Consider the following 23,479-nt stretch of genomic DNA (forward strand, 5'->3'; position numbering starts at 1 on the left):
CATATAAGGGTTTGTATCAAAATATAGTGATGATAAAAAGTTAAGTGTTTCTAATTTGTTTCCTTGCTGTAGCTTGTCCGGCTAACGTTCCGGCTCCCACTGACGCCGAGGAGGTCCTTGTGTGCATGGAGGACGCCCATTGTGACCGAAACCATCGCTGCTGTCCTGTCACCACCAAGGGTTCCTGTTTTACCGGGAAAATATGCGTTAAAATTCCAGTTTTAGAAGATTACCGCCTTTAGAAATGCCTTAATCAGCAGAGGACTGTTGAACTCTAAGTTAGTTTAATGTGAGTCAATTTACTGTCAGTTACATCAGATTTTCTTGTAGTCTAACGATGCTCAAGTTATTGCCAATGAGTCAAGACATCATACGACTACACCTCTTCTCTGGTTTCCTATCGTTATTAAACGGGTATTTGAGCTCTACCTTTGGCACACACACACACACGCATACACACACACACACACACACACACACACACACAAAGATTTGAACGTAATAATGTTGTAGTAAATGTTTGACGAAAAACATTTCGAGTTTTGATTTATTTCCTTTTTTAGATTTAAGTTTAATGTTAAGTATTTGTAAATGTCTAAAAGTGTTTCGAAAATACAAAGTCTATATGTGGCTTGTTTAAGGCACTTACTGACTTTGGGGATCTAATGATCTCTTATAATGTAGGATTTATCCATAACACGTAAAGAAAATATAAATCCGTCTCTTATGATATATTCTTGGTTTTGTTTGACTCTCAGTTTGTGAAAGTTCTAGAGAGATAATGAGTAAATAAAGCTCATCTGTGGACTTTCTGTAATTACAAACGTTTGTTAGCTTCATGTTAATTGCTTACGAAAGTTTCCACAAGTGAGACTTTCTGTGGATTGATCTCCCTCCATTTGATGATGATATCTGTGTGTCCATTTAATGATATTTGTGTCCTTAAAATTGAGCTCTGGACTGGAATTGCATCTCCTCATATTTCTGTGTCCTTCATACCACGTGTTCAAATGCAACTGGTCTGGCATCTCCTAACATTAGCGCACGCTTTCACGTCCGTGTACTGCCAGTCATCGCACTCGGAGGCGTCAGCCCAGGACGGGTTGGGACAGTATCTCTCTCGGCGGACCGTACACCCGAGTTCTTGAAACGTGCACTGCACCTTCGGGGTACACGAGCCTCTACGGGGAGAGTTTCTGGAGGAGCCGGGTGTCTTGCGTGGAAGTGGGTCGGATTTGGGGATCTTTGGAAGAGGGTTTACTGGACGCCTGTCAGGGACACCACCGAAAGCACTGACATCTGTACCCTCCTTAGGTGCGTCAACGTTAAGCACTCCAGCATCGGATTTTCCGCCATCAGGGGCATACGGGTCAGGGAGACCTGGCACAGGGTCGTCATGGCCTCCCAGTAACACGGGACCGTCGGGTAAAACACCACCAAAACTTCCTACGTCTGTTTCTCCTTGTTTGGCTCTACCAGATCCTTGTGGTAAAGTACCACCTAGAACCCCAACGTCTCCACCGCCATTCGCTTTCTGTCTCCGTCTTGACGCCATACGACCGCGTACATTTTTCAGAGTTTTCTTCACGTGTCTCCTGAACGCGTCGAACAGCCCAAAACCACCGGAGGTACCGCTTTCATCCGTCCCTGAAAATGTACCGGCTACTGGAATTGTCTTGTCTGGTAAAACGTCTGGTAAAGCGCCACCTACCGACAGGACTCCGACGTCAGAACCTTTTGGTTGGGTATTTTGGAAGGCACCCAGCGCAGCACGAATGCCTGCAAATCTCTGGTTGGCGTAAGCCATGAAGTCGTCAAAGATACCTCTTTTACGTCTGCTGTTGTGGTGAGTTGATGCTGAAATTGGGCAGAAAAAATATTAAAATAGAAAAACTTGTGGGTCAGAAGCAGAAGCAGAGAAACAGTAGTGTCACGGCTAATGTCAGGCTAATTGACATCTGCCGTAAAGCAAGTCGAATAATTTTGCTCTATCTTTAAACTTAACAAAGTTGTTTGAGACTAAATCGTTTCATGACTGGAGATGTTAATCTATAAATTTTCAAAAACCGCACTTTAGCTTGTGGACGTGGAAAGATGGAGAAGGGTACCAAAAATGTCAAAATTCAAATTTTCTAAAATAATTTCATTATATCAAGTCACTCACTCGGGTTATCATCCTTCGACATCAGCTGTAGGTATTGCAACTTGAGACCAGAGCAAAATTCCAAAATGGCCTCGCTCAGCACGGATGTGTCGACCGGAACATTCAGCGCCTGGTAGTACTGGTTCTCCACTTTACCAATCCTCAGTGCTGTGTTCTGGAAAGGTGTATATAAACGGGCTCTTAGAAGTCATCAAACACACATTAACTCTATCAATGATTTTTCCTATCTTTTTCTCAAAAACAGTTTTGACTTTCAAGTAATTCTACGATAATAGATAAATAAAATTACATGATTGAATGAATGGAATGCAAAAAGTATCAAAATGACTTACAAAATTAATAACACAAAAATTGCATGTAAAACAAGTTAGATATAAAGTAACATATATGTTTTACCGCCTATAAACTGCCTTTACCTTCTCTGTTTCATAACTTTTCTGCACGCCATCTATTTCCTCTTCTGTCATGGAGGGCTGCATGTCCCGGATGTAGCAGGTCATGTCGTCCATCAGTCTGAGGACGACTTTTCTCTAGATTTTGAAATAATTAAGAAATAATTAGAGAATCTATTGCGGATCTGGGAATGGGGATACACAGCTAGCACGTGCTTTGTTACGTTCAGCTCTGGAGGTATACCTTCTCCCTCTTAAAATTTTAATTAATCAAATTAATAAATCTAATTTAAATTTAAAACCCAAAAAACGCATAACACGCGAATTGAGACAAAACGAAGGTATTTTCTCGTTTCTGTACCAAACATTCTATGGGTGAAATGTCTACTGCTTTCCTGATGTACACGTACCCTTGAAAACACCTAAATATCTTCTTAATGTTTAATGTTGTATTGTAGAAAGGTATATTATAATATTAATGTTGGTTAAAATTACAAGAAGAAGAGATAATTTTCGGAATTGCTACGAAAGACACCACCTACTGCTTTATAATCGTAGACAACAAAGGTTTCCGTCTTTTGGTCATGTGGAATATAATGAACTGCTTCCAGCGCCCTCTGGCGGTCCAGCCCCACTTCCACACTAAATACATCGTTCTGCCTATTGAAAAGGGCAGCTCGAAGCTGAAAGTAAAATTGGTATTTTTTCAGTGACAATAATGCTTAAATCGCGACCATTTACATTTTACCTACATCTCAATATATTCTGAAAGTCATTTTCTCAAAAAAAAAAATACACTGTTAAAATCACAGTACGTGCATTTTCCTTGTCTATTATATTTTATATTGCAATGTTACGTTCCTTTTATTTACCTTCAATACATCTTCGGTGCTTTCACCTGACAGGAAAATAACCAAAAAAGCCACAGATGTCGCTAAGGTCGCCAGGAACAGTAAAACCACGCCTGCTATTACGTATTTACGTCCTCTGCTCTTCCCGCCGTTGTTCTTGCCGCCACCACCCTCGCCTTCTGTGTTGTATGTCATAACGCCTAAGACCATAATAACAAAAAGCTGAATCTTAGAAAGATTGGTATTACGATATGTACAATTTATGACGTGATTAGACACGAAAATACTCCCGTAAAATATTTGCGCCGTATACCGTATGGCTTGTTTTGAATAAATCTGCTTGGCCTTCTTACGCAATGTGCAGCAAACAGCTTTGAGTGTTTTAATCCACCGGCAGTGATTTTCATAAGTTCGTCAAGGCAAGAGAAAAGTTATTAGTTATCTTTGTACATCACACTTGGTGAATAATCGTGTTTTTTTATTCAAATGTATTTTATCTGCTATAAATCTTAATGTAGGTCTATTTAAGTCACTGCAGCACGCTATTTTTCTGCACCTCGCACAAATTGCTTTTCTAAAGTCACGGTTTGGTGTGACTCTCCGCTGTCACGAGATGTAGGTGATTCTTACCATTAAAGTCTGAATCACTGATGAACACATCTCCTACACCTCCTACTAACTTCCAAAACCATTTGGGCTACCCGTTTACAAAACTTCAAGAATTCAATTTTCACCGTAACAGAAGTTCTCAGCCTTGCAACTTTTTCAAACATGTGACTTAAAGTAGGCCCTTAGCCTATAAATGGATTATTAAGAAATGTTAAAACTTGCGATTTGTGAGAATTTTACCAAAATGAATAAGCAGTAAAAATTCACCTAAAATTTTTATTTTTTATGAATCCTCAAAGGTGCAAAGCATGCATGTAGCAAGAACGTGACAGTTGTATGGAGTATTTTCTCATTTTGATTTGCAAATTATTCTACAGTTTTAGCAAAGTTGTAAACGTTTATAATTGCAAATATGAAACTCTGTCCTATGACAAACTAAACTATTTGCACTGCATTTACAACATTTTAAAAGCAGAGGTGAAACACGTTACCACACGTAAATCTGATTCTCTTTAAATGGTTCAAAATGCTTTAAAGATGCACCTCTGTTTATAAAGAGAGAAAGTTCACAATAAAACGCCCACTCCCTGGTGCGGCACCACAAACCGCTGGTCACTCTGGGCTGGACGCTGGTAAAAAAATGGTCCCTCAACCCCTACCCCTCTCCTCCACCTCCCCCTCCCCCTCCCCCTCTTGTCGGTAAAATCGGTCAAATCTATTCAATTACACACCTCGCACAGGCCATCCTATCTTAAAAGAAAATTTGTCTTATCATATCATCATAAAATCATAATTTAATCAATTCACACATATGATATCAGTGATATTGCTTTCTTACCTGTATTGCTTATAGCGAATAGTTTGAGGATGAGCGACTCTTTCTTCCTACCAGCTCCTTGACACAATGAGAAAAGCTGAGTAAGTGGCGGGCTTATAAACTTCCATTAGTCCGATACAAGGAAGTAAAACAAAAACTATGTTAATGGCTGTGAGTTTGTCCTGGCGCATTTCATCAATAACCTACCCCACCTTTATGATAAGAGAAAAAATTACGGAAGACCAAAAACGGTGTGTTGAATTAAAACAATGAAGGTTTTCATTTTTATGTGTCATTTTGCTTGCACCTTGCTTAGTAAGAGCTAGAGAGAAAAAGGGAGAAGAGTTGAGACAGAGATGGGAGAGGTCGAAGAGAGAGTATGGGAAGGGGCAGAATATGAGCAAGAGGAAGAAGGGGTGATGAGAGAGAGAGAGAGAGAGAGAGAGAGGGAGGGAGGGAGAGCGAGAGACGGGGGGAGCGAGAGAGAGGGAGAGAGAGATGGAGAGAGAAAGAACGGGAGAGGAAGAGAGGGAGATGCAGAGAGAGAGAGAGAGAAAGAGAGAGAGAGAGAGAGATGGAGAATGGGGCGAAGAAGAACGAGAAAAAAAGTAAATGCATTTGAATCTTCCACAGTCTATTTTCACTCACTGTTTATTCCTAGCAAAGCGTGGCCTCAAGTCTGCGCTATCAAACCCAACTCAAATATTATTTTAGCACCTGTCAATTTATAAAGTAGAAAGTACCTTGGAAGGCATGTTACTTTGGTTTGCGGTCGGCTATTAGTTCGCCTATTTCCTCTTTTTACCGCACGCTTCCCATTTTAAGTATGACGCGCACGCGAAACTACGCTTTGTTTATGTAGAGAATGATCTCATGCTTCCATTCGTCACCTAGTGGCAGTTTGCCGTCGGAGGGCAAAAACATGTGGCTTTTATTTACATTTTCTGCTCTTCTACATAAACACATTGTACTTTACCAAAAAAAAAAAAGATGACGGAAAACAAAATAAAACAAAAAGATGGCGGAGCCGTGTGAAGGGGGTTGAGGCGAATATACAGTCTTTTTTTCAAATAAAAAAGATGGACGAGGTGTCAAATTTCAGTTTCAACCTTTTAAGCAATCACACACATACACACAAATAAACACACGCACACACCCTGTACACACACGCACGCACACATACACACAAATACACAAACGCACTAGCTGGTAGTTCGCGTGCACTGTTACCTGTTAGTAAAGTAATGCAAACACGCGCTTGTTCCTTGCATTAGATGATATCCATTGAACACGTGAATACCATGGATTCCTGGCGTTTTTCTAGGGACTGCTGTTCATTTACTCTTTCACTCTGTGCAGAACAACTTTTTAAGGTTATATAATACTAAATTAAAACAATAACTCTATGGTGATATATATTGTGCCGTTTTAATTATTACACGGAAAGAATAACTTAATCACGCAAGTTAAACACGTAGCCGACACTTGCATAATGGCAAAAAACAACGCAGTTATTTATAATCTAGATACATGTATTAACATCGGCCAATATGTCTTAAAGAGCAGCATTAATGGTTGGTCTACAAAATAACCCCAAGAACATTAAAATGTGATTGTGGGTTCACAAGTGGAGAACTTGATATTTTCATTATTTGAGGGGCATTTTAGAGTCCTTTTCGCGAGCTGAGTCATATAATATAAACTAAAGATGACTGCAGCAATAAAGATAACGAGTCTAGCCTAACGAAACAACTTGCAAAATTCTATTCTCGCAAATGTTAATTATACTAAGACTTAATCCTTGACTTATACAGGTCACTTTGTGAAGTACATGTATACAATAAACACCACGATAATAAAAAAACAAGACTATTTTTATTGCGTTTTGTCCTGTTTATTTCTCCTTAAATAGACAGAAAAATTTCAATGAATAAATGGCCCCATAATAGTACTACTTGGATTAATTTATGTTATGAGTCACGTGGGTATCTGTTTATCTGCGTACTAATGGGAGTTGTTTAAGTTTCACGTAATCCTGTCCTGATAGTCACCTCTATGTGCGTCTATAGGGTCTATTCCCACAACTTTAGATCGATCTATCACCGCGGGGAGTCTCACCAGACTACCGTCAGCTAATCCCCCTTAAGTGTCCGTCCCCGCCCACTACAAGCCGTAAGGGGCAAATAACTTTCGTGTCCGCCCGGCTGACAGCTATTCAGCGCGAACCCCCAGGGAGTTAGGTCAATCCAAAGTAGGTCGATCTAATCTATGGAAATGGGGTGTTTGTGAATCACGTTTTCCTTAATTCTTCTTTGGTTACATTTCTAAATCCATATCGCTGGTGGCGTGGCAGTCTCTGTTCTCAGTTGTCTTTTGCCCAGATCATCACGGAAACGTCTTTCTGCAAAAGAAGTATGGACAAATTGTTGTAAAGCAAATGACATACTCTTTTGATAATTACAAAACAATTAAAACAGAATCAAAATGTGTAGGAAGTTATTGAGTGCAAGTAAATTTCTTTAAGTGTCAGTAAGGGTAGAGATTGTTCTCGAAGTAAGAAAGTATGGAACATTTCAGAGTCGGATATAGTTGGATCTGATTGGCTAATTTTTCTATCGATTTGCTCGTTTTTAATACGTGTAGAACTCATGCATACTCGAGTTGGATAAGATCCAAGATGAGTAATTCGGAAAATATTTTAAATTAAAAACAAGTCTCATTTAAATTACTAAATTAGAAAATATTGAATAGCGTATTGTAACATGAGCATGGAAATTAGAGTATAAATACTTCTGAAATCGTGTAAAAAGAGAATCGGTGAATAAACGTAAAAAAGCTCCCAAACTGCTGCCGTCATTCCTCATTATATAACAAAATGAAGAAAACCAAACACTTCAAACAAAGGTACAACTTTTATTAAGCAAGAAACACGCACCGTTTGATATCTTCTAAACATATCTTTATATATATATATATATTTTTTTTTTCGGGGGGGGGGAGCAGATAGAGGCGGCACTCTACCTCATAATTTAAGGAAGAGGAAGTGCCTCCCATGCCTATAAGAGGTATTATCTAGCTGTTACAAAATAGTATACCAGTCTTTCATATCATTTTGTAACAGTATGCGAAAATATCCAGTAGAGGGCAGCACTAGGCTAGGTAGGGAATAATGCCAGAAAAAATTGTTTAGTTGGTTCGTTAAGGAGCGGCAAATCTCTGGAATATTTTTTTAACGAATTATTTTTTAACAAACGACTCCCCGCATTTCGGGACTCACCTCACTGAGCGTCCGCGTGTGTCAGCTGATTGTTGCCTACCTTGCAACAATTCAGGAATCCGGTTCTACAAGGCTCGCTCAGGGTCCGGGCTCTTCCTTGACAGTTTTGCCCCCGATTCCGCATTCCCATTACACAACACATGCCTCCGATATCTGATGTGAAAGAGAATTGTGAATTTTGTAATTTATCTCTCTCTCTCTCTCTCTCTCTCACACACACACACACACACACACACACCTCTATCTCTATCTCTCTACCTCTCCTCTTCCTTACCTCTTTCTCCCCCTCTCTTTTTCTCTCTCTCCCTCAACTCTCTCTCTCTCTCTCTCCAGCGTCTCTCTCTCTCTCTCCCTCCCTCACCTCTCTCCCCCCTCTCTCTCTCTCTCTCTCTCTCTCTCTCTCTCTCTCTGTCATACGTTAGTTTGAAGACAGAAAACTACCAAGCACAGTGCAAATGAGTGAGTCGTCCAGTAGTATTTATCATAAATGAAGTTTTATCGTCTGTAACTGGTCTACTGTGACAGGAATAGTATTCCCAGGAACATTGGCCCGGGTCCCTATGATTAGTACACGTTAGAGTTTACTGAGAGTATCGAGGTCAGTACATTGGACAAATGTTACTTGTACTAAGTCACGGGATAAGAGCTATACTTGTCACAGCGACCGAGGTCTATGCCATGTATGCGAGGGAGACTCAACGTCCCCAAGAAGACGAAATCGTAAGTTTAAACACTTTGCTAAGTTTTGTCTAATTGCCAACAACCATCAAAGACAAGGTATGTATTTCCCCTGCAACTGCGCTCGTGTCCAGTTAGATACAAAATTATTTTAACGACAAATAATATTACATAAACAAAAGCAAAACATACCCTGATAACAAATAGATATGTGACTGTAAATGGCGAATACTATGTTATCTACTAATCAGTACCTTGAGAACTGGCAAGGTTAAACATCAGAACCAAACACAGGCAAACCACAGCAATGTGTCTCATGGCGGCCATTTCGAATCAAGAAGGCACTCTGAAGACGGCAGTATAACTAGGATGTGTGACTTGAACGTTATATAGCGCTAGGCGACCGCAGGCCGAACCCTTCGCTTTACCGTGGACGGAACTCGTCTTTTTATTATGTCCGCGTGAGTCAGGTGCGCTTTCAAAACAAGGTGTTGATTTAATTACAGTGCTTCTTGCTAAGAAAAGAGACGGACTTGGGCCGAAGCCAATAAAATAGCGTACATGCAGTGCCCCACCCACCACCGTAGATTTGAAGAAAAACTTTTCAGTTACTCCTCACCCAATGAAAATTATAGCAAGTAAAACGAGACAAAAACCAAACATTTTACTTGCGGTGCATTCAAACACGTCTGTTTTGCGTACATGTATTCGTTTGAATATTCATAATAGTGGTGATTTCATGTTCAAATTGCATTTTCAAAGCTTATTTATTTTAGATCGAATAATGTTAGAAGTTGGTCAGATGATTAATGTGTATCATCACATTGCCTGAATCTCTAAACGTACATTGTATATTACAAAAAACTGCAATCAGTGTTTTAAAAGATCTTTTCTGTTGTAAAAGGATTTAGACACTTCAGTTGTGGCTTCCTGGTTAAGATTAAAATCATCCTCAGTTTAATTGTGCTAAAGGTGTGGTACAAGCATCTTAATTGGCTTCAACATTACCAAATTCAGAAATCAATTTCGATACATATACGTATGTGCTTCCTCTTGTATACTGTATTTAGAGGATATTTGTAGTTGTTGTATTCTTATAGAGTTTGCTAACTCCTAATCCCGACCAAACAAGACGTCCCGATAGCTTAATTTCCCGGGCCGTAATTATAACGGGACTTCTATCAACAAGAGCCTCATACCTATATATTTCACACCATATACGCGTGCTGACTTGTTTTATCTTTTTATTTCAATTCGCGTTATAGTTACACTTATTTGTCTACTTATCTTCCTCTATGTATTTGTAATTTCATTTTATTTGATTTGCACCGCAAAATACCCCCTCTCAGAAAATAAATTAATTAATAAAGAAGGAAAGAAAGAAAGAAAAGAAAAGAAATGAATAAATAAAGTGAAATACGTAAATAAATAAATGGATTCTACTCGGGAGAAGTGGGGATAGATATTTCCTCACTTCCTCCATGTTGACCCGACTTACGGCCGGTGCACATCCTGGAAGATGCCGTCCTCAAATCTAGTCTGTTTACCATGGCTTTAACAAATAAACATATCAGTTGACGTAACCTTTGTTGACATAAATCAAGCCCCGATGCATTTAAATACTGTGCTCCGGTACAGTGCTAGGAAACAATAAGGGCTCTTCCTTTCTTCGAATAATGAATATTCATGAACGGTGGCGGGGACGGGAAGACCGTTTGCAGTTTATATTGAGACGCTATGGAGAAGCAGCGACTTTGTTTCAAGATTTCTCTTAAAAATGATACTTTTATTAGTAATAAAGAATAAATTAAAATGAAAAATAAAAATGAAGATAGAGATAAAATAAAAATTAAATAAACGAATTAAAAATACTGAACGTATTTATTTTCTGTATTTATTTGTTTATCAGTTAAAAATTACTAACCAAAACCGTTTTCTATTCTTTTTATTAAACAGTTTTCAACTACGTACACTGACCAATATAGCGTATTTTACTGAGATTCTTTTTGATAGCAAATGTCACTCCCGTCTCTATCTCTTCAACTAGGTGTATTTAAACGCATTTCCAAGATCAGAATTTGAATTTCTCTCGGTTAGAGTGAATCACTTTCTTTTTCTTCTTCCGCCGCCTTTACAGGTAATTTACTTAACACTGCAAAAATGTCGCATGTTATTCTTGCTTTACTCACAAACAAAAAGTCTCACTTTTCTGTAAAGGTTACACAAATAGCTGCTGTCAAATCATTTCATCATTTTGTGATATCGCTTTTGTCTGTCATTGAGAGCTAATTTACTTTAAAAACTTTCCTGACGTATTTAAATCCATACCGCTGGGTTACTCATAACTTCTGTGACGGGTCGTCTTGTGCTATGTCCTGGTCGTCATGTAAACCGCATCCTGAAACCGGTATATTTCAAGACGCGTCAGTAATATCAAATATGGCAAAAATGAGCATTCAAAATTAACAACAGAGCAATTTACAATATAAGTTTATTTCAAACGATTGAATAGGCCTAAGCTAAAAAAAGAATTCCGCATAAAAGGTAAAATAAAAAAGTTTTACGTAGGGTACAGATAGATTACAGATGTTCAGTAAGTACGCCTTTTTTTTTTTTTTTTCTTTTGCGGGGGGGGGGGGGGGGGGGTTGCGGAATAGCAGAAAAGGGCGTCATATAAAGAGAGCATTATTTTATAAAGGAAGGTGAGAAACCGCCATTAATTTTTTTTGATGAGCCCAGCCTCTTTTCTCTCTCAGGATCGACAAATTAAAATCTTTAATGCCTTGCATGGCTCTTTTAAAAATTTAAAAATTACTTTAACTTAAAAAATCATAACAGAGTGTGAGAATCGTAATGGAGCGACCCTCAATCCCCAACTTCTCACATTCCTGGCTTACCTATTATTTTAAGTACACGTCCCCAAGCAGGTTAATCCCCCTGTATTGCATGCAGCACTGATGGAAGTCGGTTCTGCAGGGTTCGGGAATCCTGGCAGCTCTCCGACCGCAATCTGGGCCCATATACCGCTTCCCCATCGAGCAGCACATGCTTACGGAAGCGGAGTCTGCAGGTTTCTCGGGTTTCGGAGCCACTAGCGTTTCAAGAGAAGTGAAAATAAATAAAAATGAAAAAAAATAATAATAATAAATTAGGTGAATTAATCAAATATGCTAAATGTTTTTGTTTATTTATGGATTTATCAGAGAAATAACCGTGGTTTCACTGTGAATTTTAAACTTCACAACCGAAACTGTTTCGACGGATTCTGTTCTCTTCATTAACCACCTTTCAACTTTGTACTCTGGCCAATATAACGTATTTGATTGAGATTCTTCTTGATAGCTGACGTCACACCCTGCTCTCCATATTTTCAACACAGTGTGTCTCAGCGCATTTTTCTATCTACTGGTACCTCTCCCTAGCTAATTAATTTTTCATACAAATGCGAATGATAGTTAAGATCGTTAAAAGGATATGAATGTTGAATAAAGGAAACATTTCCCTCACTGGAGAAATGTGAAGAACAAGCTAGCTCGCTGTAAGTATAACTATTAAACACCGACTAACGGGTTTAAAAATCGTGACCATCGCTTGAGAGACGATGAAAACTGGATGCCACTGCACCATGATAATGTTCCGATTTCATCAGAGTATTAAAAATATTTCAACAACTTACTTTGCGAATCAGCATTACGGGTCGTCAGAAGCAAAAACAGAAAAATTGCAACGGCGAATCTCATCCTGGACTTTATCCGCAGGAAAAATTCAGCCTATGTATACAGCTTATTTTAACAGTCCACAGCAGGTAGTGTTACTGCAAACTTTTAAATAGTACAAGTTATATACCTGTTAATAGGACAACTTAAATGTATAAAAAAACATGTTTTGTAACTTACAATGGAGCATAAGTCATGTCATAACATATATCAGTTAATCTTTATGGAGTAACTTCTAACCCTTTTTGCTTAGAAGTGATGATAATACATGCAGCACAGGGGCCTATTATGACGTAATCTGGCCCTGGAAGATGTTTTTTTCTGATGTAAAGTATTCCTGTAGATATACGTATTAGATTATAATTATACATTGCAAACGGCACTTAGCCACTGCAGTTCGATTCTTTTTGGGTAGGACATGTTCAGTGTTTCAACAATTCTAGTTCAGCTTTGTTTGATATTCAATAAATGTCTTTTCACAAATGTTAGGTCTCAGAAGACTTGATAAGACAGGTATATGTCACTGGGTTTGAAACTGTCTAAAGCTAATATTTTCTTACGTATCTTGCAAAACTGCATATCTAAAAAAAAATCCGAACAGACTTTCTGACTTGCATCCAAATAAAAAACCCTACCAAAACACTTCGCATCACTTTGATGCCGAATCAGATATCCTTATATGAGCGTATGTAAGTGTGCTTTCCCAGAGATTTAGATCGATCTAAAGATTAAGTTTTAGATCGACCTAACTCCCTGGGGGTTCACGCTAAATTGCAGTCAGCCGAGCGGGCACCATAGTTAATTACCCCCTTACAGCTTTTAGTAGGCGGGACAGACGCTTAAGCCGGCCAAGCTGACAGTAATATAGTGAGACTCCCCACAGGGATAGATCGATTTAAAAATCTATGGAAATGGGGTGTAACACAGCCGATTCCATCTGATATGAAAAAAACACAGCTTTAGTTATTTAATGTCAGATAAACATGAAACTTTTAACCACGAGCAAGATAACAAGAATATTGAGAGCTATTTTAGTGCCATTTCCCAAACAACCGCGTACCTTTACAGGCATTAAGCAGTTGATTAATATGTATGTACTGTACTTCGACCCCCTTCCCTTGCCTACATGTCCGATGTATACATCTATAAAAGAATTAAATAGCCCCCCCCCCTCATCCCAAGTGATACACACTATTTATCATTTCAACAATATATGATTAAAATAAGGATAACAATGTGATATGAATGATATCATCAAAGGTTTAAATGCACCTGTCTGCCTGTCGAACTGTTTATCTGTGTTGTCCCGATAATTGGTCGGTGTGGTTTTTGCTGTCATGTTTATGATGGTACTGATTGAGGATATGAAACAGCGGCTCGGTTTGTAGGGAGAGATTAGGGACTGGATGTGGATCGACCCAACACTACGGGGACTCACGCTGAGTGCAATCAGGTTATCTGAATGACACACCTCCTCTTGTTTACAATGTACACGTTTAATCACCAACTTTTCTGTATTCTACTTTAGATCTACCCCAGAATGTCATACAGTTAAGCTGATTGCAGTCCGCGAGAGTCCCGGGAGAGTTGGGTCGAGCCACGTAGACCGATGGTGTTTGTAGGAATGGGGCCTAATAGTTCATAGAAAACCTCTCCAGCACTGCCAAATTGGCCTATTAGCAATAATATTTTATAGCAGCCCTTCTTTTTAAGAAGATGGCAGCAATGTTTTCATTGGAAATAAATAACGTGGAAATAAATAAGATGATAAAATATTTGGAGTTGATTAAAAGGCTACTCAGGTATGAAATAAAATACTCAGAGCGGTGTTATTTATTCAATAGTACGGTATTTTGTCCTCTCCTCCTTAAACCCATTTAAAGATCACTTTTTTGTATTATGGTTGCCTTTATCCCTTTGCTTTACCAGGCATGGACTAAAAAAAAGAATCCTTTATAAAATAAAAACAGGTTTTATTGTGGGTATGGATAAGACAGCACGAGAGGCTGAAAAGGGGACGAAGAATATAATGTATTTTTATCACAGTTAACGTGCAACAACGTGTTTTGTGCGCTTAAATAGTTTTTTCTCTGTTCATTATTCTCACTGCTTGTACTAAGTCACTTCTCAAGTACATTTAATTTACTAAACCTGGTGCGGTGTGTCATTAGTGGGTGCACTTGTTATTATCATCATTATTTTTATATAGCCATCTGAACACTACTTTCCTTCAAGGATGACAAATACTCTTTATCCTCCATGAAACCAGTTCCTCGTCGTTTTTTTTAAATGCCATATCATATTATATTTTTCTTTTTTCCCTTTTTCTGTCATTTCTTTAAAACTCGTCTTATCGACAACACGTTTACAAAGATGTCTTGCATAGCGTATTTCCTTCATTTTCCACACACTCCGGTTTTACCATCCTATAAAGTCCAGAATATTCTCTGCATATTTCTGCAACTTCTTTTCACATCTGTCCTAATTGTCTGACAGCTACTCGTGACGCATACAAGTCAAATGACTTCCAATCATAATTCCAATTTCTTTTTGGCTGCCTTTTTCATCTTTTTAGCCGTTTTCTCAATGGTTTTGTCCACGAATTTCTCAGCGTTTTTCTTCGCCGCTTTTCCCAGCTTCTCCGCTGCTTTTTTTAAGTCCTTTCCAAGTCCTGCCTCAGCAAAGCGGTCCTCGTTCGTAGTTATCACTGTTACATTAAAGAAAAAAATGTGGCATTAATCAATCTAAGTAAATTGTTGCCTGGGTAACTGGAGAGAGAGACAGAGAGTAAATAAACGCACGACTCACGAATGAATTAGAAAGGCTGTCATGAGTGTGAGATTACGTCAGCAATAAATTAATAATAATAATTATTATTATAATAATTGACAGCAGAGAAAATTAAACCCAATATTTTACTGAAAAAATCGTGAAAAAAAATTAAGCAATTCGTCAAAACATTTTAATAAACGGAATATACACTATCGTATTACTAAAAGCAAACACCCAGTCATATAGCCATCCTTTCGGCTATCTGCGTAACACACTCGGCACAGTGATAGGTGGCTATACATATCATATTACTAACGCGGCCTGAATCGTATATCTTCACATGTTGATTATATTAGTACAAGCCGCTATATTGTATGAAACTAGTGAAATGGAACGTGTCTTTGTAGTATTGGTCAGAGATTCAGCGTGTTGTTACCTATGCCAGGTACATGTACGTCACAAGGAAATCCTTCGCCACATTTTTGTTAAAGGCACAATTTGTGGAAAGTTTATAAATGCCTTATGTTAGACGAGGAGTAAGACAGCGCAGCACTACTGCAGTATAATACATGTACCAGAACACCCTCTTATATATGCTACCGGTTATTAGTAAATCCCCAAATACATGTACACGTATACGATTATACTCGGCCTTACTATTAACTCTGAATGGGATTCAGACATAAAGACAGCATGCTTTTACGCGAACAACGGGCATATCAATTAATTGTGAGTTAATGCTTACCAAGAAAGACAATAAATACACAGAATATGAACGTCTCGGTCCTCATTCTTCACGCTAGGTAAATCCCGGCCTCGTTTTCGCATGCTGACGTAGCATAACCTAATTTTAAAGCGAAGAGCTAAAAATAAACCTCACCTTTGTCATAGTGGAAAGAGCACATAAAAGAGCGAGGGAGGAGGTAGGTATATTTATATAATTATACCGCAAAATAATATTTAGAAGTAGTTTTTCTTTTTATATACCAGTTTTAATTTTTTGTTTCTCACTCTTTACATATAGTATTCCCTTTTATTACGCGCTGAATTGCAACAGCAGTTTTAAAACAAAATATTCAACATAAACATTTATTCTGCAACAAGAATTTCTGCTGTTGGAAAATGAAAGGTAGATTTCTTATCTTACATGGTCGGGTGACTTTTTATTTTATGTTACTTTTAGGATGGAGGAGATGACAAGCCCTATGGGTACACTGCATATTTTTTTCACCTTTCAAAATAAAACCCAATGTATTTTTATTTGAGAAAAAAAGGGAAAGTTTTTCCTAAAAATTCGGTTACATTTGTTTGGTCTAAATTATAAATAGATATGTGACGTTGGCGCGCCATGTAAACTGAGATTGAACAATTCAAAATCACTTAAAGAGACTTACAAAAGCGAGAGGTGGGGAGGGGTTATCTTGGGAAGCTCAAATGCACATTTTTATTAGAAAAAAAAAACATCTGAAAAGAGGAGAGAGTGTATCAGCTGGATAAAGAAAATCGACACATTTTGCACTAAGGCAAGGGGTGTTCCTGTTGAAGATCCGCTTTGATTAAAGTTTTTTTAATTTTTTACTCACATTTAAGTCTCAGTACCACTACCGTTATACAAATCAATACTAAAACCGTATCAATATGATAAACAATTTTTATTTGATTCTGCATTTACATGCTTGTCCAGTCTTTTATGTGCTTGCTACATATATATGTCGTAGGTGTATAACTATTTGTTTGTTTCATTTAACTTTTTTGATATCACTTATATTTATCACAGTGAACAGCATTCATTTACATATATAATCATGGTTGGACTGTCATCTTTTACGGTGTTTTCACTTTGAAGATTCCGCATGATTTATGACTCTATTACTTGAAATATCAGAACTGTTTATTCTTTGCTATCAGCCCAAATTAATGAACACGAAAAAGTTAAATCATTGCGCAACAAATCCCCAGGTTCAATAATGTTCGGGTAAGGCGGGTCTTCAACTTCCTGTCGTGATCGAGGCGGTGCGAGAGTTAAATTGGTTTTCTTCGTCCTTGTGCTGCGTTTCCCTTTTTAACTTGTGAGGCTTAATTCTTGTAACATTCCTCTTATATTTGGAGTTTAGACACTATTTAAAAAAGGTTTTGCCACAGAGACTGGTACCCTGAGGGGGGGAGGGGGTGCTGCCATACTGGAGTTGGGTTAGGCACTGTCTTCGCTCTGTGACACCCAGGGTGTGCTGACGTTAACACGTACATGATATTCAAGGTCACCAATTACGTTTCTGTGAATCCAGCATACCCCCCCCCCTCCTCTCCCGCCTTCTTCCGGTGTTATTTTCAGTGAGAAAGATGCTCCTTGCAGACTGGTGCGAAATGTTACAATCATTACTGTTCTTTATAAAAACATCTACGGCTCCAGATCACAAGTTTCTATTATCACAAGTTTCTTTCTTTACTTGCTCTTCAGGGAAGATGGTTATATGAATTTCTTAGAATGGTCGCAACAGTCTGTGGAAGATCTCCTTTCCAGAGCCCGAGAAAATAGTGCATTTTTCTCAAGACAATTGTGTCAAAGTCCGAAAAAAGTTAAAACACGGCATCTGGCTCAAAGTGGTGATTCGAAGGTGCATAATTAAGTAACGGTAAAATCAACAGCGTTGTCAGCGTTCTTTCAAAGATTATTACGACTTTTGTCATTTAGAGTAATGAAAATGAAATTTAAAGAGAAAAAAATTACAATTCTAGACTCTTCCTAATTGTCTTCTTGACTATCTTTGCCGTCATGTCGACGGTTTTATCAATGAACTTCCCCGCATTTTTCCTCACGGTTTTCTCTAACTTTTGGAAACCTTTCTGGACCATCTTCCCCAGACCCGCCTCCACAACATGCTGTCCATTCAAATGAAGCACTGGAACAGAAGGAAAGAAAAAATCTTATATATTTAAGGCACAAGTATATAATAGGAAATTAAATAATTAATAGAATTAAGAGAGTAATATGTAAATAACACGGGAACGCATGCGCTCACCGGCAAGCACGTGCGTGCACGTCCAAATGTACAAATACGAACTTGTGCACTGCGAAATCATAATAAAAAGGTAGATTAGGCAGACGCATGTACACTCACTACATATATACCTGTGCACTGCAATTTCCCAGTTTCTATATTTAACATAAGATATCGTCCAAAATAACAATCCAGGTTTACTGGACCTCTGCCAGACATTGTGCTTGTATGTTATGCGGTACGTTGAAACAACATGCCCCGTTAACTACATGCTCTGTTGGTAAGAAATAAAAACGATGCCAATTTTGAAATAAAAAAATTTTGAAATAAAAGCAAGGACAAGTGTTGATTTTCCAGGTAGGTATATATTTTTATCCCCCCAACACAGCCCATTTTAGTCTGACATGACGGCATTAGTCGCTGCCAACAGCCACACAACATTCATAAGGCCTAACTGTAACAGCCTACGTAGCGCTGTCGATGCCTTTCGTGATTCACTGCAGCTTTTATCATACTACAGCAGATTAAGTATTTTTAACATTGATATATTAGTGTTTATATCGAAACTAAACACAAGTTGGACCGTTGTCAATAATTATTCGCGGAGAGTTCTTCCAAAACTGTATCTAGGACGGGTTATCTGATTCTCTTTAGTGGAAAACAAGTGCACCCAACGATAAAATGATTAAAGAAGCGAATGGCAAAATAACTGGCTATCGACTTATGGCATCTTATTTCAATATCGAAATACTTACGCAAAATCGTGAGTATGACACAGATGACTAGCGTCTGGAGCCGCATCTCTGTCCTCGGGAGGAAGCTCCCAGCCTCGATCTGATCTATGCTGACGTTGCATTAACTCATTGAACAGCACCTGTATCGTAGGGCTAAAGTTAAATTTAAGTATTACCGAAGACCTAAAAATACACGTAGATAAAGGTAGTTCACGTTTTTATCTACCGTGTTTTATCTGCGATAATAAAGATTTGTTGATAAAACTGATAAATGAGTGTAAGAGACAAACGCATATCATGATCAGGACAAACTCTGAACATTATTTAACTTTATTATTATTATTATTATTATTATTATTATTATTATTATTATTATTATTATTATAAACTCTGTTGGGGGTTTGCTTTCCTTGACTGACCCGCATAACGACGGAAAATGTCGTACAATAAAGTGGCACTTGATATACTGGTATTGGATGATAACGTTGCAAGTTGCGGTGGAGATTTCTGTTAGATATTAATAAATAGATAAATAAATAAATAAATAAAAAATAAATAAGCGGGTGGAGAGGTAATGGAAAAATTATGTTAATGTAGTAAGAATTCCCTTGACTGATGTCTTATGTATGCTTCACTGATTTTATTTGTGCGTGACACTGGTGATGGAAAAAATAAGGAAATAAACTTCCCTTTAACTGTACTTAGGCCTTTGAGGGAGGGCGGTAAGTCATCAAGCCCCTCTGCTCCTACGCCTATGACCTCATTTTATTCGAATGATTATTCACATGGTTTTTGGGGAGAGAAAAATTCTGAATAAGGAATTTTATATGTTTCGAAGACCCCCCCCCCCCCCCCCTTCCCGCGAGGTCAAAAATAACTTGCTAGTTATCATTTTTGCATTTTAGGCCACACTTTTTTATTTTTATGGATGACATCCTCTGGGTACCCCAAAATCGGTGCGAGAGGGCAAAAAAAAAAACAGTCCAAAAAAAAAATACTGCTTAAGTAAAGGAATGCTGTCAGTACACAGCTGGAAACACAAATTTTACCACAGAAACACGTATCAAACTAACAATATGTCTTTATCCATGCTCTCAAAATAGTAAAGCATCGTGAATACTTCGTAGAAATGTAAAAAAAAAGTCATGAAGAGATATACTTCTTATTACAAAATCTATTAAGGTTATTTCATGCATTTTGTTGGTATAGCAATCAATAAAACAAATATCAAACAAACAGTGTGTCTTTATTTGTATTCTCAGAATATTAAAGCATTTTGAACACTTCACAGAAATCTACCAAATCTATTAAAGGTCATTTCGTACGATTTTGTCTACTTCGTCTCACACGGCCAAACTGTCAGGTGGCCTGTCTGACCTTCAGCCCACCAAATACCTCGACGCCCTTGTCGACCCTTTTTTCGCTACAGAAAACCTGGTAGCCTATGTGCTGCTTTGTACAGAATGTCACTGAAATTTTTCGGGCCATAATCGCTGGCGGCCGCCAGCCTTTCGCACAATTGTAAAAAGGTGATATCTCCATGCCCAATATCAATGGCATACCAATCCAAAACGACGCCACCCGTTCTCTTTATGACTTTAAGTGTCGTGTAATTTGAAAGTAAACCTAGAGATGAATTTGGCGGCAAAGCGGCCACATTTCCACGTGGCGATAATACGCATGCGCAGAAAGCTCATTTCCTGGCAAATTCAGTAACGACGTTTGCAACAACCGACTTCGTTGGGGGCTGGGGGGGGGGATTTTTTTTTTTTTTTTTTTCGGAGAACGGGCGAAAATCGGTGCGCGCGCAGGATGTCATCCATAAAAATAAAAAAAGTGTGGCCTTACCTGCAGAATCAACCAAATTAGTATAGGTCCAACAACAACATTGAATTAAATAAAAATTAAACATTTTAATATCCTTAATAATATACACATCAAACATGGACAAAATGATTAATTTGTTGATGCATCAAAGAAGGGATTTCAAGCTTGCAACTGTTACATTCACCGCATTGCAGTGCGACAGGAGTGCGCTGCAGACGACACGCTACTTTCATTTGAGTGAGGGGAGGCAGGTGTTCCCGCCAGATGTTGTATTTGCAAAAGGTTTTTTAAATATTTACTTTCTACTAGAGTGAATTCATTTTGTGACTTTAATGTAACTACATACAGTAACATGATTCGGCATTTTGTCGTTTAAATCAGTAAAGTAGAAAATGTAGCAGGCAAGAGGCCCAACCTATCTCCCCTTGAAACCCATTTCGTTCCGTGACCTTTGTGACTTATACTCTCCGTCGACGTCAGAACGTTTACTACTGCGCACTCTGGGTATTAACCCTCATCCACAAGGAAATGGAACCCTACGTAAACCCTGAAACCGGGCCTCAGAGGCCCGGTGTACCATGAAAATCTGACTCCCATCAAAAAACATTCAAAAATCTAATTTAATTTGAGTAAATGACTATGATCTTGTAGTATGCATAATGGAGGACACATTGGCACTTTTTGTTAGTTTGCAGGTGAAGATTTTCATGAATAATAAAAAAAAAAATTAAAGATTTGTATTTTACCACCCAAGGACTCCCCTGTGAAAAAGCTATTTATTTGACATTTGATTACCATTTCAACATCTTTTCTTTGAGGATACTTTATGAGGAATATATTGAAAGTACTTGAAAGTTTAATGGTTAAAAAATTGGGTGAAAAAAATAATAATAATAATAAACACATTAAAAAATAAGAAAAATTAAAGATTTATATTCGAACACCCAATGACCCCCCTATGAAAAAGCTATTTATTTGATATTTGATGAACATTCTGACATCTTTTCTTTGAGGATACTTTATGAGGAATATATTGAAAGTACTTGAAAGTTTGATGGTTAAAAAAATGGGTGAAAAAAATAATAAAAAACACATGAAAAATAAGAAAAATTAAAGATTTGTATTGTAACACCCAATGACTCCCCTATGAAAAGGCTATCTATTTGATATTTGATCATTCTGACATCTTTTCTTTAAGGATACTTAATGAAGAATATATTGGAAATATTTGAAAGTTTGAATGTAAAATACTGGGTATGCTATATAAGAAGAATTCAGTAAAAACGCGATGGGGCCAATTTCTTGAGTTAAAAATGTAGCATTTTGACATGGAAGTGCAAAACCTACAGGTAGTAAGATGAATACTTGTTTTAAAAATATTCACCAAAATTTTCACCACCAAACTTTCAAATAATAACAAAATGTACATCTCTGTGCAAACTATGTAGAAAACAATGGTATGGTGACTGAATATAAAATAGGTCTTTTTCTTCATGGGAATCCAAATCTCATGGGTATAAAAATGAAGATTTTCATGATTTATTTTTCATTCTTTCACTCACTATTTTATCATCAAACTTTTAAATATTTCCAATATATTTTTCATAAAGTATCCTAATAGAAAAGATGTCAGAATGATCATCAAATATCAAATAAATAGCTTTTTCATAGGGGAGTTATTGGGTGATAAAATGCACATTTTAAATTTTCTATTTTTCATGTTTTTTTTTAGTTTTTTCACCCAATAGTTTACCATCAAACTTTCAAATATTTCCAATATAATCTTCATAAAGTAAATTTAAAGGAAAGATGTAGAAATGATCATCCAATATCAAATAAATAGCTTTTTCAAAGGGGAGACAATGGGCGGTTAAGTGCACATTTTTAATTTTCATATTTTTTTTCATGGGCGGTTAAGTGCACATTTTTAATTTTCATATTTTTTTCATGAAAATATTCACCTGCAAACTTTAAAAAAAGTGCTAAAGTATCCTCCATTTTACATACTACAATATCACAGTCATATACTCAAATAAAATAAGATTTATGAACATTTGTGGTGGGGGAGTCAAATTTTCGTGGGGAGTCAGATTTTCATCATGAAAATCTGACTGGGGGAGTCAGATTTTCATGTTACACCAGTCCCTTGCTCCCTTTACCTCCACCTGGGTGCATGAGTATACACTGTGTATGGAAAATGCAGAAAAACTTTTTTTTTCTCAAAATGGAAAGTTTCGCAAAGGTAGCGCAGTCTATCAGGTATGTAATAATGATAGATTTAAACTGATATCTGCATATCAGGTGACCGATTACTCATAAATAATAATTTCTCCAGGTCTTGAATCTTTCACAGGCAGATTTCATTGACCATACTGATAGTCATAGCACACATGATATTGCTTGTGTAAAACATTTTATAGCAAAGCTATTTGAGGTAACATGGACTTATTTATCCCATGTGGAAGTAAAATTATCAAGGGACCGGGCCTCAGAGGCCCGGTTTCCAGGAAATGGGACTAACTTTTGGAAAAGTTAATTTCTACATATGTTGAAAATTATTTCAAAACTAATTATTTATCCACTGATGGGGTATAAGTTGCTTGAGGATTACATGAAAGGAACAGGCTCAAAACCTCATGCAAA

At 37.6% G+C, this 23,479-nt stretch overlaps 3 protein-coding genes and 4 long non-coding RNA genes across 10 annotated transcripts in view; 2 read left to right on the forward strand and 5 right to left on the reverse strand.

Moving 5' to 3' along the window:
- The window catches only part of LOC106151139 (uncharacterized), a 26,491-nt gene extending 25,759 nt beyond the window's left edge, over nt 1-732 (forward strand). For all 3 annotated transcript variants that reach the window (XM_087012646.1, XM_087012648.1, XM_087012647.1), the window contains one exon: nt 73-732. In XM_087012646.1, coding sequence (XP_086868772.1) covers nt 73-242 — 170 coding nt within the window. In that variant the 3' untranslated portion in view covers nt 243-732. The remainder of the gene's footprint in view (nt 1-72) is intronic.
- The window catches only part of LOC147761788 (uncharacterized), a 256,913-nt gene that overhangs the window by 134,584 nt on the left and 98,850 nt on the right, over nt 1-23,479 (reverse strand). The gene's annotated exons all lie outside the window — the stretch shown is intronic.
- On the reverse strand, nt 530-5,198 carry LOC106155157 (uncharacterized). The gene is made up of 6 exons (XM_013529838.2): nt 4,855-5,198; nt 3,429-3,607; nt 3,099-3,239; nt 2,581-2,694; nt 2,165-2,318; nt 530-1,857 (listed from the first exon to the last, which is right to left on the reverse strand). The coding sequence occupies exons 2-6, from the start codon at nt 3,600-3,602 to the stop codon at nt 1,007-1,009; spliced, it is 1,434 nt and encodes a 477-aa protein (XP_013385292.2). The 5' UTR covers nt 3,603-3,607; nt 4,855-5,198; the 3' UTR covers nt 530-1,006.
- Nucleotides 8,005-23,479, forward strand: part of LOC147761792 (uncharacterized) — a 28,880-nt gene continuing 13,405 nt past the window's right edge. Inside the window, exon 1 of the mRNA XM_087012649.1 lies at nt 8,005-8,830. Coding sequence (XP_086868775.1) covers nt 8,726-8,830 — 105 coding nt within the window. The 5' untranslated portion in view covers nt 8,005-8,725. The remainder of the gene's footprint in view (nt 8,831-23,479) is intronic.
- Nucleotides 10,717-12,780, reverse strand: LOC112042427 (uncharacterized). Its single transcript, XR_002886526.2, has 3 exons — nt 12,465-12,780; nt 11,686-11,879; nt 10,717-11,186 (listed from the first exon to the last, which is right to left on the reverse strand). It is a non-coding gene; the product is annotated as an uncharacterized LOC112042427 (long non-coding RNA).
- Nucleotides 14,310-16,155, reverse strand: LOC147761793 (uncharacterized). Its single transcript, XR_015334454.1, has 2 exons — nt 16,022-16,155; nt 14,310-15,211 (listed from the first exon to the last, which is right to left on the reverse strand). It is a non-coding gene; the product is annotated as an uncharacterized LOC147761793 (long non-coding RNA).
- On the reverse strand, nt 16,912-19,187 carry LOC147761794 (uncharacterized). Its single transcript, XR_015334453.1, has 2 exons — nt 19,031-19,187; nt 16,912-18,176 (listed from the first exon to the last, which is right to left on the reverse strand). It is a non-coding gene; the product is annotated as an uncharacterized LOC147761794 (long non-coding RNA).

Source organism: Lingula anatina, chromosome 5 (genome assembly GCF_051362555.1).
Source record: "Lingula anatina isolate TDL-2025a chromosome 5, LinAna3.0, whole genome shotgun sequence".
In the NCBI taxonomy this organism is placed as follows: domain Eukaryota; kingdom Metazoa; phylum Brachiopoda; class Lingulata; order Lingulida; family Lingulidae; genus Lingula; species Lingula anatina.

Coding starts and splice junctions, on each gene's coding strand:
- LOC106155157 (XM_013529838.2), bottom strand. CDS start 3,602: ATGACATACAACACAGAAGGCGAGGGTGGTGGCGGCAAGAACAACGGC. Junction 3,240..3,428: donor GCACCGAAGATGTATTGAAG/GTAAATAAAAGG, acceptor TTTTACTTTCAG/CTTCGAGCTGCCCTTTTCAA. Junction 1,858..2,164: donor GTCGAAGGATGATAACCCGA/GTGAGTGACTTG, acceptor GCCCAATTTCAG/CATCAACTCACCACAACAGC.